General features: G+C 48.9%; 1 protein-coding gene across 1 annotated transcript; it reads right to left on the reverse strand.

Moving 5' to 3' along the window:
* Positions 1–1690: 1690 nt before the first annotated feature.
* RCC1L (RCC1 like) lies at positions 1691–17200 on the reverse strand. The gene is made up of 11 exons (XM_064165984.1): positions 16856–17200; positions 14440–14569; positions 11876–12004; positions 10944–11010; positions 9779–9830; positions 8245–8329; positions 7431–7612; positions 6266–6350; positions 5081–5254; positions 3936–4021; positions 1691–2413 (listed from the first exon to the last, which is right to left on the reverse strand). The coding sequence occupies exons 1-11, from the start codon at positions 17138–17140 to the stop codon at positions 2336–2338; spliced, it is 1353 nt and encodes a 450-aa protein (XP_064022054.1). The 5' UTR covers positions 17141–17200; the 3' UTR covers positions 1691–2335.
* Between the last annotated feature and the right edge of the window lie 613 nt (positions 17201–17813).

Below are 17813 nucleotides of genomic sequence, written 5' to 3' on the forward strand. Positions count from 1 at the left end.
GCTCTGCTCTCATGAGACTCCTACTTGGAGGGGTCGTGGAGCTGCTGGAATGGCTCCAGAGGCCACAAAGTTGTCAGAGGGTTGGAGAACCTCCCCTATGGGTGCAGGCTGAGTTGGGGCTGTTCAGCCTGGAAAAGGCTCTGGGGAGACCCTAGGGCAGCTTTCCAGTACCTGGGGGGAGCCCTACAAGAAAACCAGGAAGGGACCTTTCACAAGGGCTTGCAGTGATAGGATGAGAGGGAAGGGATTGAAGCTTCAGGAGGGCAGGTTCAGACTGGACATTAGGCAGAAATTCTTTAGTGAGGGTGGGGAGACACTGACCAGGTTGTCAGTGTTGGCCATAGATGCCCTCCCTTCCCTGAAGGTGTTTAAGGACAGGTTGGATAAGGCCTTGAGCAGCCTAGGGTAGTGGGAGGTCTCCTGCCCATAGCAGGGGGAGTGGAAGTAGATGATATTCAAGGTCCCTTCCAAACCAAACCACTCTATGAATCTTATGAACCTTTCTAGGTGACAGTAGCTGAAATGAGCAGGGCCAGCACCCTCTCAAGATGAGTCTTAAAACTGCTCACTGTAGGAGAATCCCCCACTTCCCTGGGGAGGAGTCCAATGTCTGACTAAACATTTTCTTCTGGCGTCCCATGGGAATCTCCCCAGCAGTAACTTGTCCCCATCACCCCTTTTCTGTGGGACTCCTTCTACAAAGGAAGCCCCCAGCACTCTGGTAGTTGGTCCACGGCAGTAAGTTCTCCTTCCCTCACATGTCCCTCTGGGGACACCTTCCAACCTCTCTGCCTCTTTTTTATACAGCAGGGACCAAAACTGCAGGCACAGAGATTTGGGACAATGGCTTCAAGCCTTCCAAGGCTTCGTTCTTTGGGGTAGAGTTTAGTCCCACTCCTCAAGTTCTGGTAATTACACAGATGTGATACAGAACTCCAGCTAGTGGAGGCAACAGGCATATACCTGCTGTCCCCTGGGCCCGCGGAGACACTGCCTCCCCCCAGTGCTGCAAGCGCAGAGGTGTCTCAGCTGGCAGGAGAGCTTTCCTGTCACATCACCGTGACCTCAAATGCCTCAGTTTAAATGCAGAGTGTAGGACAGAGCAGCTCAGGTGTGAAGTCAAGCTCAAGAATATTCCATTACTACCAACAGAGACTTTTTAATCACTTTATTAAAAAGGTATTAACTTGGAACTTACCAAACTAACTTACACAGCAGAAGTATCTCACAGAAAGAAATGATACAGCTGTGTCTGATGGCTGGAGTACTGCCCAGGAGTTTCCCACACTTCAGTGTGAGATGTGTGAGTGCCTGCTACAGGCACATACAGCTGCTGCACTCCATCTCCGCAAGCTTGCTGTGGCCTAAACACACCACAACGTCTCTGGTGTCAAGGAGCAAGGTTGTGCTTCTTGCCCATGAAGACCTGCTGGGTGCTACTGAAACGCCTGGCTCATTCAAAAGGCTGCTCAGAGCCACCACACCCCTGAGGACACAGTGTGCAGGGACTCCCAAGAAATCCTAGGCAGGGGTCTGTGAACAGCACATGAAGGCAAAAGCACTTAGTGAGTGCTGCTCATGTCCAGTGCTTAAGCATCCACCCTGCAGAGGCAGCTGAGGGAGCTTCATTACCAGTCTGCCTCCATAAATAGGCTGGTCTGGCTCCTGTCACCATTAGCCACCCTTCCCCCTTTCCACACTGGCTAACCTAATAGCACTCTCTCCCTGCAAACATATTCTCACTCTTCCAGTTTAAGGAACATGTTCCTTGGGTGTTCAGTCCTTAAGAGCCCACACAGAAGCCAGACACAGCCTGGGCTAAGAGCACACTGCAGTACCCAGGCCACTGGCTGTGCTTCTGCTCCACAGCAGCCCGGGCAGAGTGCAGCTGGTGGTGGACACTGAGGACAGCTGTGCTGGACACCAGACAGCATCACTTCTTCCATATTAAAAACAATTCTCTAAAGAATAAAAGACCTTTCCCTTGAGGAATAGTTTGGCTCAGCCCAACACTGACACCTCAGAGCTGGTGACAGGGAAAGCATTCCTAAGTGACCTTGGCATAAGATGAGATCTGTAGCACATCTTCTCTGAGGGAGAAACTCTTCATCTTCAGGTAGACTCATTAGCTTTAGGCTGGGCCAGACTCTCTGGGAGCTCATCATGAACCAACCAGAGCACTCTCTGCATTTCCACTCTCCTCAGGGAACACACTGTAGCCAGGCTGGATCACCCTGAGGCACTGCTATGGCCATTTCTGCTCAGTCACTTCTTGCTTGGCTTCACAGGAGTCTTCCTTTCCAAGAAGCTCATCACCAAGCACCAGCAATGGTAACTAGGTGAAAGACTTCACCATGCTCACCATGTGATCAACTCCACACGCAACATCCACCACCTCACCAGGGACAGTCACCTGCAACAGACACATGAGAGGATTATTGTTCAAGCTGGAACTTGGCCTCTGCATTTCCCATTTCTCATCCTCCTGCTACTTAACATAGCAGTTGGTTCACAGAGACTTGTACCAATGAAAGTGTCATCCTGAAAACCCAGAGGAAGCAAGACTCAGCACCAGACATGCTGGTGCAGGGAGCTGTGAAATGTTCTTCTCCTTCCACAGAGGTACAGAACCTTTGGCAGGACAGAACAGGAGGGCTCACCAGCAGACTGAGGAGGCAGCCTCAGCCCATCTGTTCAGCAGCAGACAGAGCATAATCCAGGCAGCAGAGGAGGAGGTGCCCAAGCACCATGAGGGTTTGCCTCTCACCAGCAAGGACTGGAATGAGGCAAAAGCTCAACTCAGCCCAAGGCAGACTTTGCTTTGATGCCAAGCAGACCCAACTCATTCTGTAGTGGTCACAGCTCATTCATGTGAAGGTGACTTCAGGAAAGCAGAGCTACAGATGCAAGGTTTTCCTCAGAGCTAAGGGAGAGGAGATAACTAACTTTAGGGCAGGAGGTCACACACAGTATCCTGCTAAGTGCCTTCGCTTTGGTACATTGCTGTGGTGGTGTTAGGTAAAGCTGGACAAGCCACACTTGGTGAATTCAGAAACTCCTCTCAGCCACAGCAGTGTGATTTTAGGCAAATGCTCCAGAGCTGATCCTTTTTTTTTGTTGATTTTTAAAAGGAAGAGAACACAGGTTAAAGAAATACATCCACTGCAAGTTCACACACACAAAAACAGATTCCAGGGTGGTCCACTTTGATTGTCTCCCTCCTCTCCTGCTTGGCCTTCATAGAGACTGGGAACATCTGCTAGGCTGAGTGCTGAACTCCAGAGCCAAAGACTCTTTTACACCCACAGAGTCTGGCTCTCAGAGCCATCCAAGTGAAGGGAGTGGAACTGGGAAGTGTTGCAAAACAGCTATGAAAACAGTTCAGTGGCTAAGAATCTCCTGCTGTAGCTACACAAGCAGCCCAGTGCCCCACCATCACAATTGCTTGACTTGGAAGAGGAGCAGGGGCAGGAAGCCCACAGCTATGTGGACCTGCTGCCACTACAGTCTAAGCACTACAACCAGAAGATGTAACTGTGCAGTGCAATCTTCTGGGTCAGGGTGACCAACACTGCTGCTTTTCTTCGCAGCACATACAAAAGCGAAGTGCAGGTGAGAAGGGGAGGGAAGAAGTAAGCGGCAGCAGGTGTGAGACTGGACAGGAGGGAGACAAGAACTGCCCAGGTGTGATGGCACAGCACCAGATGTTGCTTTGGGATCTGTGCTGAAACAGCAGACTAAATATTTTACTGGATACCTCCAGCTCTTAGTAGGCTACACATGGACCTCTGGAAATCAAAGCAGTTCTACAGTCGTCTCAGGCTTCCATCTCTTTGAAAAGCACACAGCATAACTACAAAGCAAATGATGTTTCTTTCCCTTAGGATAACAAAGACTAAAGAATGTACTCTTGGTCTTAATAATACCAGCCTTACCCTCCATGGGAAATAGTGGTCTTCCATCCTTCCAGTTCCCAGGCACCCTCTTAGGTTCTTGCCCCATACAAACAGTTCTCCTTTGTCTATACAGGGTAAGAAAAAAAGGAAAAACACAGAATAAAAGAGGTCAGAGCCATTAAAAAGGAAGAATTTTATTTGTGATGCTAGCAAGTGTGGCTGAGGTGCTTCTGGGAGTATGAAGGGTTATACATGCAGTATGAAAGCCACCAAGTCTAGTTCCAAGGACAATAAAAGTACTTGTGCTTAGGGAAAATGACTCCTAATATGCAGGACAAGCAGCAAGTTCTGGGCAGAAATCTTTGCTTCCCTTCCTTACAGTTCTTGCTTTGGAATTTTGTTTGAAGAAAGTGTGTAGCAGAAGAGATTCCAGGGAGTCATTTGTGGTGAAGTGAATGACTGTGCTGGAAGTTAGACAATTACAGCTGACCCATATCAGCTATCAGCACAGCAAAGCCTGTAAGCAAAGCAGTGAATCTGTCCCAAGCTGTCACCTGGGGACTGGTAACTCAGCTGCCTGACAGAAGAGGCCTTCAAATGACAGCTTGGGAAAAGAAAGAAAATTCTGTCTTCAGCAAAGTTGGACAGTTTCAAGCTCCTCAGTACAACCTGTACATCTCAAGCATTTGGTTCAGACTCACAGCACAGACAACCAAAAGATGACCTCTAACAACTCCTGATTAACAGAGGCAGACCAGATAAAGCACCCCCTAACCAGACTGATAGTGCCATGCATACCACCACCCCAAGACGGATCAAGCATCCTGGCATCAGCAAACTCTGACTTTCAGGCCCCGGTAGCTGGGTTTTCTGCGCTGCTGCCCTCTGCTGCCCACTGTGAAACCTCTCTGAAATTCAGAGCTTTCTTGACAGGCTGATACCAAGTGCAGCTGAACACAGAAGAGCACCACTGCATGAGAAGTGTGACTCTTCCCACCTCGGATTGCTAACTCAGCGGCTCAGAAGAGCCAAGAAACCCTGACATCTAGCTCCAACTTGCACTACGTTAGTTTGCTCACTTACCACACCAATTCCTGATGCTTCTCAAGTGCAACTGAATGACTTACTCTGTACAAGGAAACAAAAAACCAACCTTCTCCACAGCAGCAGGACCAGAAACTTACTTGTAAGTGCAGCAAAGTGGCTGAGTCCACAGCGAACGTGAGCAACGCGGATGTCCGGACTGAAGTCTGAGCGGCCAAAAAGGCTGGGTGGGATCATCTCTGGCACTGCTGTTTCTATTAGGTTTGGTCCTTTCCCAAGAATTCCATATCCCCAGACAAAAACATTTCCTTCTTCTGCATTTCAATAAGAGCACGTTCTGTTAGAAAGTCTGTGCTTGTGAAATTCGTGCCATGACCGAAAGTTCATGGGATCCAAAGGGATATTTTCCTTTCTCCCAGAGCAGCCTAGCACCTCTTGGCTATTTGAAATTCACAAACACTGCATTCCCATCTCTTCCCTACACTCTGCAAGCAGATCAAGCCTCACAGCTAAAACTTTCCTGCAAAACCAATGCCACTACAGCATGGGCTGGATAAAATACTTGAGCTTACCGACTGATGGGGCAGAGGTGGAGTGTTTTATTGTCACCGCTTTTCCCTTTGAGGCACGGCCACACCAGCAGGAGGCTGCCTGGCATTCTGCCACCTTCTGGGTGCCTGGGAAAGGCAGCAGCTGGATGGCACAGGACAGTGTAAGTTGCTCTGTCTGCTACCTCTGCTCCCTTCAGACTAGCTCAAATCTCATCAACCCAACTCCTGCATTGTGTACTGAACATCTCCGTTGAGATGATCCTTCACAGGATCCTCTCCCTCATTCCTTTACTCAGTGGCTTTCAAGCTGTGTTCCTTTAGCCACTGGGCACAGCACCCACCAAGAAGGCTGCTGCAGAGCTGCACTGCTCTCAGACCTCTCTCTACTTGTCCAGCCTGATTTATCAAGATTTACTTACATGTCAGATTTATACTGAGCCTGAAAGGGTCTTTGTTCTCTCAGGTCCTGCTTTATTTCTTCCCTATATCCATCTTCATTGTAGGCCTCCCATGGCCTGTGATCAGCAAACAAGCCCAGAGCCACAAGCAGGCTTTTGTTCTGGTTTGCATAAGCACACACTGAAAGCAATGCTCTGTGGCTAGTGACAATTCCCCATGTACACTCTTAAAGCAGAGGTTTCTCAGGCTCCCAGTTTTCCTCCTAACAGACAGCACTCTCCTTTTTCCAGTACACAAGATGCTTGCTCCATGTGGGATGTTACAGGTGGGTGTCACAATCCATCAACTGCATGACAACTGTAAAGGCAAACTCACCTGTTAGCACCAGGTTGCCAGTCCCTCCACAAGCAGCCTCCTTTATTTTCCCAATCTTGAATGGTAGGTGTCTGGGAACATTCACCTGTGTGAGGTTGCAGGAGAGCTGTTAGAGACGAGGTAAACCGCAAACTAGACACAAGTTTTTCACTTCTCTAGTTCTGGTTAGACCTTACACAGACAATCCTGACACTAACAACCTTTCATGTCCAAGTAACAGTATGAACACAAGCCTTAAGATTTAAGAACCTGCCTTAAATTTATTAAGGCTGAGAACAGACAGAATGGAATAAGGTGCCCACTGGAAAGCTTCCATGCATGGCAACAAAGCTGCCTCCCTCTCACCACTCTCAAGCACCCAGACAGGAAACTACTACAGCAGGCCTTAAGGGTCTCAGTAATTACCCTACATTAAGGATACACAGGAAGATGTCTTAGTGGTGACCTGGCAGTGCTGTACTAGTGGCTGGACTCAATCCTCAAAGCCTGTTCCAACTGAAACAATTCTGTGCTATTTTACTGAAGCCACACTAATGCAACTGTCTGCTCTTAGCCCTCTGTCAAGAGTGGCTTAGGTATTAATTCATTCCCTCTCTCCATCTGCCCACTTACCTCAGTACCTCAACACCTGGTGTCAAGTCAGCACTGGACTCTTGCCTCAAGTAGGCTTGCTCCAAAAAGACTTCTGACAAACGCTAGGATTTGTTTAGGACTCAGGTGAAAAATTCACCAACATAGAGGCTGATTGGAAGGGACTTCCAAGGGTCACCTGGACCAGCACCATGCTGAAAGCAGGACCACCCAAGATTCTCTATCAGCCAGCAGCCAAATAACTAACTCCTGTCCTAGAACCAGCACAAGCACTCAATTCAGTGCACAGTCCACAGAAGGAGCACATGGGGTGTAGTCTTCCTTTGTAACAGACTAACAAACAGAGGTGAGGCCACAAGTCTTTGCCTATCAACACACTGCCCTAAAGCTGTACAAGCATTTCAGACAGATTGGGTTTGTAAGCATGGGTGAAAACAGCTTGCTGGTGGTGTTAGCTTGTACTGATTTACACTGCTGTCAGAAGAACCCAGAGCAGGGAGGAGTGGGTAATTTTTAACTGTGTGTGCAGCAGCTGAACTGAAACATGTTAGAACAGGCCCCCAGGCCAACTGACCTGTGTGGTTTCTGTGACACATGCCAACTGCAAGTATTCTGAATTGCCCCAGCCAAAGACATCTCCCTGGTCTGAGACAGCCAGACAACAATCCCCATAGGAAGAGACCTGGATGATGTTCACTCCAGCAATGTCACCCTGTAGCTTAGTAGGAACACTGGTGATGTTGTAGTGTCCTAGGCCTGAAAGGAAAAAAGTAGAAAGATGATGGATCTTTCTCAGATATACTTTTAGCACCTACATAGGAGCATTTTGTCATGTTACAAGCCAGTCTTCCTATCCATACCTCTTACCAGCTTCAAAAGACAAACAGCGACAGACACCAGTTCTGCCAACCAAAGTTACCACTCTGGAGTACAAAACAACTTTATACAATCACATCTGGAGTTCTTTGACAGCAGAAGCAACCAGAAGAAAGGTCTGGACAAAAATCCCATGACAGCAATAGCTGCCAAAGGTCTCTGTCAGTTCAAAAGGAGTTTAAGAAGCACAACAGACCCTGAAACCAGAGAACCAGGAAGACAAAGCCTACACAGAACCAGGTTGCTCACCTGCTCATGCCACTTTTACATCCCTTCACAAGCTTTAAACATGAGACAGATTCACCACAGATGGCCTTGCTTGGACTGTCAGCAGAGCATCCTACAGCTTTAAATTGATCTGTTTTATCTCAGGTTAGTTACATAAGAGCATTGAGAGCGTCTGCACCAGGCCTGTTCTGTTCACACACGCACGACAAACATCACAAGCTCGAGTCAGGACAGCCTGCTGCAGCCAGCAATTCATTGAAGTGCAAGCTGAGCTGAGCTCCTACCTGTTTGCCCATCAGCTCCCCATCCACATGCATAGACTGTGCCTTTCTTGGTTCTGAACAGACTGTGGTCCTGCCCACATACAACCTGCACACAAAGAAAGATTCAGAACTGATCAGGAAAGGTGGTCAGGATCAAACACAAAGCATTACCAGCAGACAAACCAAGCAATGAACCTCTCCAGTGCTCATCAAGTCAGATTTTGTCTTTTCTCTCCCAACCAGATAGGGAAGGCTGAGAAGAGCATGAGACAGCACAGACAACAGCAGAGTTTTATTTGTGGAAAGTGATGCTGCAGTTGATTTGTTCTCAGAACCAAAACAAGGCCTAGTTAACAGAAAGCTCAACTCAGCAGTACAACACAATAAACCAGCCAAGAGTAAACAAGCAGCACCCTTCACAGAGTGCTGCCACATGGCTCTCAATGCCAGCTGCAAACTGCTATTGATTCCTTGCCATGCAAGCATTCTAGGAACACATCTGTTCTCAAACTGACATTTATGTTGAACTAGCAATCATGTCTGCCACAGGCTTGGTATGAATTTAAGCCAAGATCTTCAAAAGCAGACATTAAAAATTAGCCAAAGATGAAAGAGATTTAATCCACAAGTTAAAAGAGTGACTATTAAGACTATTAAACACAACACTGCTGTCATCAAAGTACAACAGGTAGCAATTATTGAAGCCCCTTGGGAAAAAAAAAAACAAACATAAAAAGCATGAAAAATCCAAAGAGAAGTTTACAAAGCTAATTCAAAACATCATTAAGCTCTGCCATGGCACACTCCCATCATGTGGACTTCAATCAATGACCCTTGCTTTCTAGGGTGCTGCAGTGAACAGGAGCAATGTTTGCCCACAGAGCATTGCTACACTGACACAGGCATAGCAGAGAACTGTGCCTGGAAATACTGCAGCCACCTGCGGACTTGGTGGCACTATGTGCACATCTCTCTCTTGTGCTAGGGAACCCAATGTGTCCAGTGTGGCCTCACCAGTGCTGAGCAGAAGGAAATTACCACCTCCCTGCACCTGCTGGCAACACTCTTCCTAATGCAACCCAGGATTCCATTTGCCTTCTCTACAGCAAGGCCACGCTGCTGGCTCATGGTCCAGAAAAGGACCTCCAGGGCCTTTTCTGCAGAGCTGCTTCCAAGTCATTTGGCCCCCAAGCCTCAAGCAGTGTCCGAAGATGTTTCTCCCCAGGTGCAGCACTACCTCCTTGCCCTTGCTGGACTTCATGGAGGTTCACACTGTCCCATTTCTCCAGCCTCGAGATGGCAGCACTATCACCTGGAGTATCAGCCACTCCTCCAGCTTCACGTTATCTGCAAACCTGCTGAGGGTTGACTCAGGTCCATCACCCAGCTCACCAGTGAAAACAATAAGCAGATCAGAGCCAGCATGGGCCCCAGGATACAGCACTAGCTACTGGCATTTAGCTGGTCCTCCTGCCAGGGATAACCACCCTCTGAGCTCAGCTGCTCAGCCAGTTTTCAACCCACCCTTAGAATTCAGTTCAGGTGATCCTCTTACCTGGACAACTGTGCTGTCAAACTCCTTCAACTGATGAATTAGATGACTTCCACTGGACACCACCAACCAACCAGAGAAAGAGAAAAGGCAACACAGAGACTTCAGAGGACTGAACTGAAAAACTGAAGGCTGCCCTGCCTTTGCTGAAAGCCACTCTGCTATCATGAGCAGAGAGATTCTTTCACATGTTCTCTTACATATTCAAAGAGCATAGCTCTACTGTAAAATTACTTTACAGAGAAGGAAAGCAATTTGCACTGTCTTATTGAAGAACTGTCACTTTTAAATACAACCTCTCCTGGGAATTGGCTGTGGGAGTGACCCTCAAACACATTCCTTAGTCTAGACTAGAGATAGCACTGCAGCACCCACAGAAACATTACAGCTCACTGGAGATTAACCAGGTATCCCAGAGCACACACAGTGTAGTGTTACCTCCATGTCACTCTTTCACAAAACCAGGAATTCTGACCAAACCAATTTCCTCACTTGCAGAAACAAGGCAAAGAGAAGCCAGCTGAATTACAACTGTCTTCTTAAACTCTACAGGCCACATCATCTGGCTCACAGAGAGAGCAATCAACAAGATCTCTTTTAGGCCATGTCAGGGAATCAGCAATTCAATCTATTCCCACTATCCACTTACATCACTCCTGTCTTACAGAGCATATTCAGAATGTGCTTTGGTGTGGCTCACAAAAAGCCTGTAAAGGAAAAGCACTGCAGATTCAAAGGCACTTACAGCAAAGACATTCAACAAAAGGGTGCCTCTTTCATCGTTAAATGGCGTTTCTGACACTCTTAGAAACAGCACTTGCACTCCAAGAGGTGAAAGGGAGAAAGACCAACTACTAACACCAATTACTTCAAGCAATTTATGAAGGCTGGGTTTTCTCACCACGTCCTGTGAAACTGCTACATGCTGACATCATTCTGTCTTTTGACAGTGTGGTCTGAGAAGTGCTAGTGCCCAGTCTGAGTATAAAGCCAACCCATTTATGACACCTGCAGCATAAAAGCCTGTTCTCAGCCTCCTTCATCCTAAATAGTATCCTTATCCCAGTCCTACCACATTTCTTCCCACCTCCAGGCTTTTTTTGTAGGCTTGTTTTCATGCAGTTATGTTTTTAACATTAAGGAAGTTCAGGAATCTCAGCATTCTCACCTGTAAATTTCATCTTCCACAATGTTCCGGCCACACTGTCCATAAGAATTGTTCCCCATTGTGAAAACTGGAAAACAATGATAAAATGCACTGGGTTTGTTACTCTCCAATCCCCTGAAAGCCTCTTTCAGATACACAAAACACTTTCATGCAGTCCTCAGTCTGAAAGGTGGAATGCAGCACTGTAAAAATTGACATAAGCTTTCTTCAGACCAAGTCCACTGAAATTCAAGTGACTGAATCCATTTTTGTCAAAAGCATCCCAGGGATATGTTGCAGGCAGAGCAGCAATACCTGGAGCCCACTGGCTGCTTCTCAGTAATTGCCTGGTTCATCCCACTGTTGCCAAGGAGACTCAGAACCGATCAGCACTCCCACAGGAGCCTTAAATCAACAGCCAACCAGCTCACCCACTGATAAGCAGCACTGGATTGCTCAGTGCAGCACTGAAGCCACTGCACCAGGAAATTCCCAGAGACATGGAGAGCCAATTCACATCCAGGATCTTCTGTAGAAAGGCCCATTAATTAATTGCCTTCATAAACAAAGCACTCCAGGGCTTCAGAGGAAAAGTAACACAGGAGTATTGGCACAGCCATCCAGAATAGAACACGTCTGACTGAACAAGACAAGCAGCCTGCACTTCAGCGAGGCCTGGGGGCTAGATAAACAAACCATATTTTGCAGCATTTGAAGTGAAAAAGCTTCCAAAGCATTTACAGCCTGAGCCAGCAGAGCTCAATGCACAGGAATCAGCCCAGGGCTGCCCCTCCAGAGAGCAATGCCAGAAAGACCCACAGCTCCCTGCCTTATGGTCACAGCGCAGACAGCCCACTGGGGTCTGGCTCCAAAGGACAGAGACAATCTTGTCTGGAGCTCTGAATAAAAGCACACTCAACTGTCCCTTGTCACCAGCAGAGGTGATGCCATACCTCCTTCTCTGTCTGTCAGGACCAGGGAATGGGCTCTCCCACAGGACACTTGCAAGACTCGAGTCTGCTGTGGCTTCTCCAGCGGCAGTGGAATTGGAGATGGCTCCAGGACATACTCATAGCTCTTAGCTGAAGGGAGGGAATACAAGTTTGCAAAGTCAGCAGGTTCCTCACAGCAGATCCATCACGTATTTGCCAACCCTGTTGTACACACACACTCACTGCTCTTTGGGTACAAACACAGACATATTTCATAAGGCCAAGATACTAAAATCAGCAAAAGGCTGACTGAGATTCATCAGCTGGATGGAGTTAAAAGCCACTGGGATGCCTGAAGCCAGCAAGATCCCTGCCTAAGCTAAACCCCACCTTACCTAGGGCTGAACTGTATTAAGGCTCCAGGTGGCCAGAACCAAGAACCTGAGGTGCTCAGGCATGTGTTCAACCACCTTGGTGACTAAGGCTGGATTACTAGAGAGCTTAACACCAAGCCCAAACTAAGTACTCTGTGCAACTGAGGATACTGCAAACAAGGTACAACAGCAGCAATCACAGAAAGACAGCCCAAAAGGTGAAGGAAGAAAAGGCTTAGGGCTTCATATTTAAAGAACAGTAGATTAAAAGCCCTTCCATTAAAAAAAGGAATGCAAGAAACATTAGTTAGCCTGGCTCCACAGGGGATAAGAGATCTAAGGTTTGGGGAAGAAAATGACAGGCTGTACTAGAAGAAGACTTAGTAACTTGAAGAATATGTAATCAAGCACAGTCAACTGGGAAGAAAAAAAGAGAAAAGAACAGCAAAACATAGATCAGTACCAGGGAAAAGGTTAAGGGGAGATAAAAAGCTTTGATATCAAAGAAAGCTGCTGCATGAAGTGAAATCAAAGCCCAGAGGAGCCAAAGCAGTATTCTGCTCACATGCAGAAGGGCTGTAACTAGTTCTCACTGCCTGCAGTTAAAAAAATAAGGCAGCAAATCTTCACATATCCTTTTACAGCAAGACACTGCTTGATGCAAGGACTGGGTGCTGGCAAACAGTGGGAGTTTGCTGTGCAACTCAGCAGGAGCTGGCCTTTCAGCAAAGTTTGTATCTGTCTGAAGTGACATGGCAACAGAAAGCCTTTTCTTTTCTCACTGTTCCTTCCAGCAGTCACACAAGCTGCTGGAACTTGTGGTACTCATCACTAGTATTAGAAGTATTCTAGAGCAAAGAGGCAATGGGTGGCTAAGGAAGAAGAGGGTGAGAGTAAAATAGCAGTAGATTGGCTTAAAAACAGCTGAAGTTGCAGCATGAACTACAAAGCTTGTCTGTGGGATGGTAAAGATGGAGCAGCAGCAACCCCAATTTTTGACCTCTTTCCCATATCAGATTTACCATATCTTAATAGATCATGCTCCTGTATGTTATAAACAGGGAAAAAAAGGCTTTTTAATGTGGTTTTCCCCAAGTGTTCATGGAGAAATGTTTTCAAGCAGTTAGGGACAGCCATTCTGCAAGAGAAGTAGTTTCTGGCTTTCAGATCTGTCTTAGGGTGAAATGTTCTGGAGATATTCAAGGTCAAACCTGATAGGGCCCTGAGCAATCTGATCCAGTTGGATATGTCCCTGCCCACTGTAGGGGTGTTAGACAAGATGACTTTCCAGGGTGCCTTCCAACCCAAAACATTCTATGATTCTGCACAGAAATCATCACCTTAAATGTGTTTGAGAGCCTGGTACAAGACAGGATGAACAAACAACATTATTTTAGCTCAAAATGTAACTGGGAATTAAAAGAAATAACACCTGAAAAAAGAAATCCCAACAACTACACAGAAAGGTCTCTGTGGGAAAAGAAATAGGTGCAAAGGGAACAGAGAAGCCACTGAACCTTCTTGCCCAAACTGTTTCATTACCTAGTCCATTACACTGCTTACTGTCAAACTGCAGAGGCTCAAAGCAACACCTTCACCAACACACACACACAGCTGCACAATAAATGCTTAGATTTTAGTTACACCCAAGCAGTGCACAGAGTAGATGCATGCCCTGACCTTACAAAGCACACAAAACCAAAGCTAAGTTTCAAACACCTCCCCCCCCCAAAAAAATACCTCTCTTAAGGGGAAAAAAAACCCTTCCAAACAAAAAAAACCACCAAAAACTCACAGTCTCACACTCTGAATCAAAGCCCTCTGGAGATTTTTGCCTTAAAATATCTGAGGGGGCCCTACAAGGAAGCTGGGGAGGGACTTTTTAGGATGTCAGGTAGTGATAGGACTGGAGGGAATGGAGTAAACTAGAAGTGGGTAGATTCAGATTGGATGTTAGGAAGAAGTTCTTCAGCATGAGGGTGCTGAGACAGTGAAACAGGTTGCCCAGGGAGGTGGTGGAGGCCCCATTCCTGGAGGTTTTGACAGCCAGGCTGGATGTGGCTGTGAGCAGCCTGATTTAGGGTGAGGTGTCCCTGCCCATGGCAGGGTGGTTGGAATTGAATGACCTTTCAAGTCCCTTGCAGCCCTGACTATCCTGGGCCTTTTTTTTTTTAAATGTCTTCTCACATCAAACTTCCCACATCATCTTACTTTGATCTCTTCTGCTTCTCTGGAATCCAAGCTGGGAGTCCTTGTTGAGCCCCATGCCCCACACTTTGGTGATGTCTGTGGTATTAGAGGCCAGCAGTGTGAATCCATAACCGCAGGCAGCAGAGCATATCTTTGAAGACAAAGAAAACCACACACCAGTCACTCATAAATCAAGCTTCACCCTGTGACATTTGGTCACCAGCATTCATCCTCCATTAAGCTATATCCCAACACAGCCCCAACTCAGAGCATGTATGGCTTGGGCAAAAATGAGCAGAAACTCTCTCTTGAGTGATAAGCACAAGAGCATAAAGCCAAGTCCAACACTACTGCCTTAGAGCTTTGCTTTCCTTTTAATGCTGCATTATTTTGGACCCATCCAGGAAGACTTATTTGCTGATCAGCAGGTTAGAAAAACGAAACAGAACAAACCAACAAAACCCAAACAACAAACCTGGAGATAGATATTGAGAGACTAACACTCATTTTTTACCTCCTTGTGCTGGTTTGAGCCTAGCTAGAATGTCTTGGTGAGAAAGACTAGATGACAGGCTGTGGAAGGAAAACAAGGCTGATGTCTGCCTCACTCACTGGCTTGCTGAGAAGTACAAAAACAAGAATCAAAACATAGATAAGGTATAATTTATTGCTATGCTGGCGAGCTCCAAACTGCATCTCGCTCTCCTAACCACACCCTCTGTTTTCTTTGACTAATCCACTTTGCTTCCTAAGCCCCTGGCTGAACTTCCATTCTTCCTTGGGACTGGCGTAAGGTCGAGAGGGGTAGGGGGAAGGTGAATGGGTATCACACAGTATCACAGCATCACCCAGGTTGGAAGAGACCTCACAGATCATCAAGTCCAACCCTTTACCACAGAGCTCAAGGCCAGACCATGGCACCAAGTGCCACGTCCAACCTTGCCTTGAACAGCTCCAGGGACGGCGACTCCACCACCTCCCCGGGCAGCCCATTCCAGTGTCCAATGACTCTCTCAGGGAAGAACTTTCTCCTCACCTCCAGCCTAAATCTCCCCTGGCGCAGCCTGAGGCTGTGTCCTCTTGTTCTGGTGCTGGCCACCTGAGAGAAGAGAGCAACCTCCTCCTGGCCACAACCACCCCTCAGGTAGTTGTAGACAGCAATAAGGTCACCCCTGAGCCTCCTCTTCTCCAGGCTAACCAATCCCAGCTCCCTCAGCCTCTCCTCGTAGGGCTGTGCTCAAGGCCTCTCACCAGCCTCGTCGCCCTTCTCTGGACACGCTCAAGCATCTCAGTGTCCTTCCTACACTGGGGGGCCCAGAACTGAACACAGGACTCAAGGTGTGGTCTAACCAGTGCAGAGTGCAGAGGCAGAATGACCTCCCTGCTCCTGCTGGCCACACCATTCCTGATGCAGGCCAGGATGCCACTGGCTCTCTTGGCCACCTGGGCACACTGCTGGCTCATGTTCAGGTGGGTATCAATCAGCACCCCCAGATCCTTCTCTGTCTGGCTGCTCTCCAGCCACTCCGACCCCAGCCTGTATGTCTGCATGGGGTTGTTGTGGCCAAAGTGCAGCACTCTGCACTTGGAGCTATTGAACCCCATCCCATTGGACTCTGCCCATCTGTCCAGGCGGTCAAGGTCCTGCTGCAGAGCCCTTCTGCCCTCCAACCCAGCCACATCTGCCCCCAGCTGTCATCTGCAAACTTGCTGATGACTGACTCCATGCCCTCATCCAGGTCATCTATGAACATGTTAAAGAGCATGGGGCCCAGCACTGATCCCTGCCTCTCCTGTGGACTCAGGTTTCTGGGAACGCTGTTGTGTTTCTGTATTACCTTTTAGCTTGTCTATTGCTGTCTATTGCTGTCTATAACTGCCTATACTGTAAGTACCTGCTTGTATATTGTGCTAAGCTGTAAATAATAAGCTTAATTCAATTTCCAGAGCCGGCTGAATCTAGCCTGGGTGATTTCCAGAGCGTGTCGGGGGGGCAGAGAACACCCAAACCATCACACTCCTCTTGCTCTGACCTTCTTTCAGTTGGGCACCAAAGCATAACTGAAGCGTTCAGACAGTAACACGACCTCCAACACAAACCCCCCCTTTTGGCAAGGGGAGAGCTGCCAAGGAAGGCACGGAAAGGCACTCCCTACGCTGCTGCTAAGCCTTCACACCCACACCCTCAGGACGCTGACAAAACAACACAGGTGTTCTCCAGCTCGTACGCCACCCAAAATCACCTTGCCGCTGCTACATCAGTTACAACGAGCAAACAGCCTCGGCCAAGTCTTTAACCGCGCCTGCTCCGCGCCGTGCCGAGCTGCAGGCAGCAGCAGCCGAGCCGCGCCGGGCCGGCACCGCGGGTGCTGGAGAAGCGGCGCTGCGCCCACCCTGCCGGGGCACCGCGGAGCCGCCAGCCCCGCCCCGGGCCCACCTTCTCCTCCGTTTCCAGTCGGTAAGGAACGGGTTGGACACGTCGCGGCTTCTTCCAACCCGCGTCCGGCTTCACGAAGCTGGGGATGCCCAGGGCGCCCGAGTAGCTGAAGCCCCACACGAAGACGCGGTCCTTCCGCTTGGCTGCCTTCCCCACGTACTGGAAGACCGGCGCGGCCTCGTCGGCCTCCTTCAGCTGGCGGAGGCTCTGCGGGCGCGCCGGCTTGGCCAGACCCCTGCGGAGGGCGGGCGGCAGGCGCCGCGCTCCCCTCAGCGCCCCCCACATCTGCGGCCGCTGCCTCCCGGGCCCTCAGGCCGCCGCCATGCTGCCGACCTCTCACCTGCGCCCCGCGGCCGGCCCAGCGCCGCTGCGCGCAGGCGCCCCGCGGCAGTGCCCTCTTAAAGCGGCAGCGCAGCCGCGGAGCCTGCGCCCCGCCGACCGAGACCTGCAGCCGAGCCTGCTCCTAGGCTCGAATCCAGGCTCTAACCTGGAAACAGCCTCTGCAACAAACCCCAATCCCTGCCCAAACCTAAACTCAGACCGAAAACAAGGACAAAAGCCAGACCCAAACCTAAACCTAGGCTCAAGACCCAGACTCTGCCCCAGACCTAGACACTAACCCAGTCCCAAATCTATTCCCAGAGCCAAATCCAGACCCTATCTTGGATCTAGAACCAGTCCCAGACCCAAGCTTAAACTCAGATTCAAAACAAGACCCAAACCCAGACCCAGCCTACACCTAGACCCAAACCCACACTCGTACCCATACACATCCCAAGCCCAGCCCCAAACCCAAGCCTGAGCCCACATGCGTGGCAGTGCAGGGCTGGCTGTGTCTTGCACAGCAGCCCTGTCCCGAAGGTGCTGGCTCTTCTTGAGGCAGCAGGAGGCACCAGCATCTGCAGCCTTGGGAAGCTGCTTGCCCCTCGCCATGGCAGCCTCACAGACTGTGCTGCTC

The sequence above is a fragment of the Pogoniulus pusillus genome, chromosome 27 (assembly GCF_015220805.1).
Source record: "Pogoniulus pusillus isolate bPogPus1 chromosome 27, bPogPus1.pri, whole genome shotgun sequence".
NCBI lineage: Eukaryota > Metazoa > Chordata > Aves > Piciformes > Lybiidae > Pogoniulus > Pogoniulus pusillus.

Bases quoted from the DNA above. Each gene is read 5' to 3' on its own strand.
- RCC1L (XM_064165984.1), bottom strand. From the start codon at position 17,140: ATGTGGGGGGCGCTGAGGGGAGCGCGGCGCCTGCCGCCCGCCCTCCGC. The intron at 14,570-16,855 runs GTGGGCCCGGGG...TTGTCTTCAAAG, and splicing joins GACTGGAAACGGAGGAGAAG to ATATGCTCTGCTGCCTGCGG. The intron at 11,011-11,875 runs GTATGGCATCAC...ATTGTTTTCCAG, and splicing joins CCTGACAGACAGAGAAGGAG to TTTTCACAATGGGGAACAAT.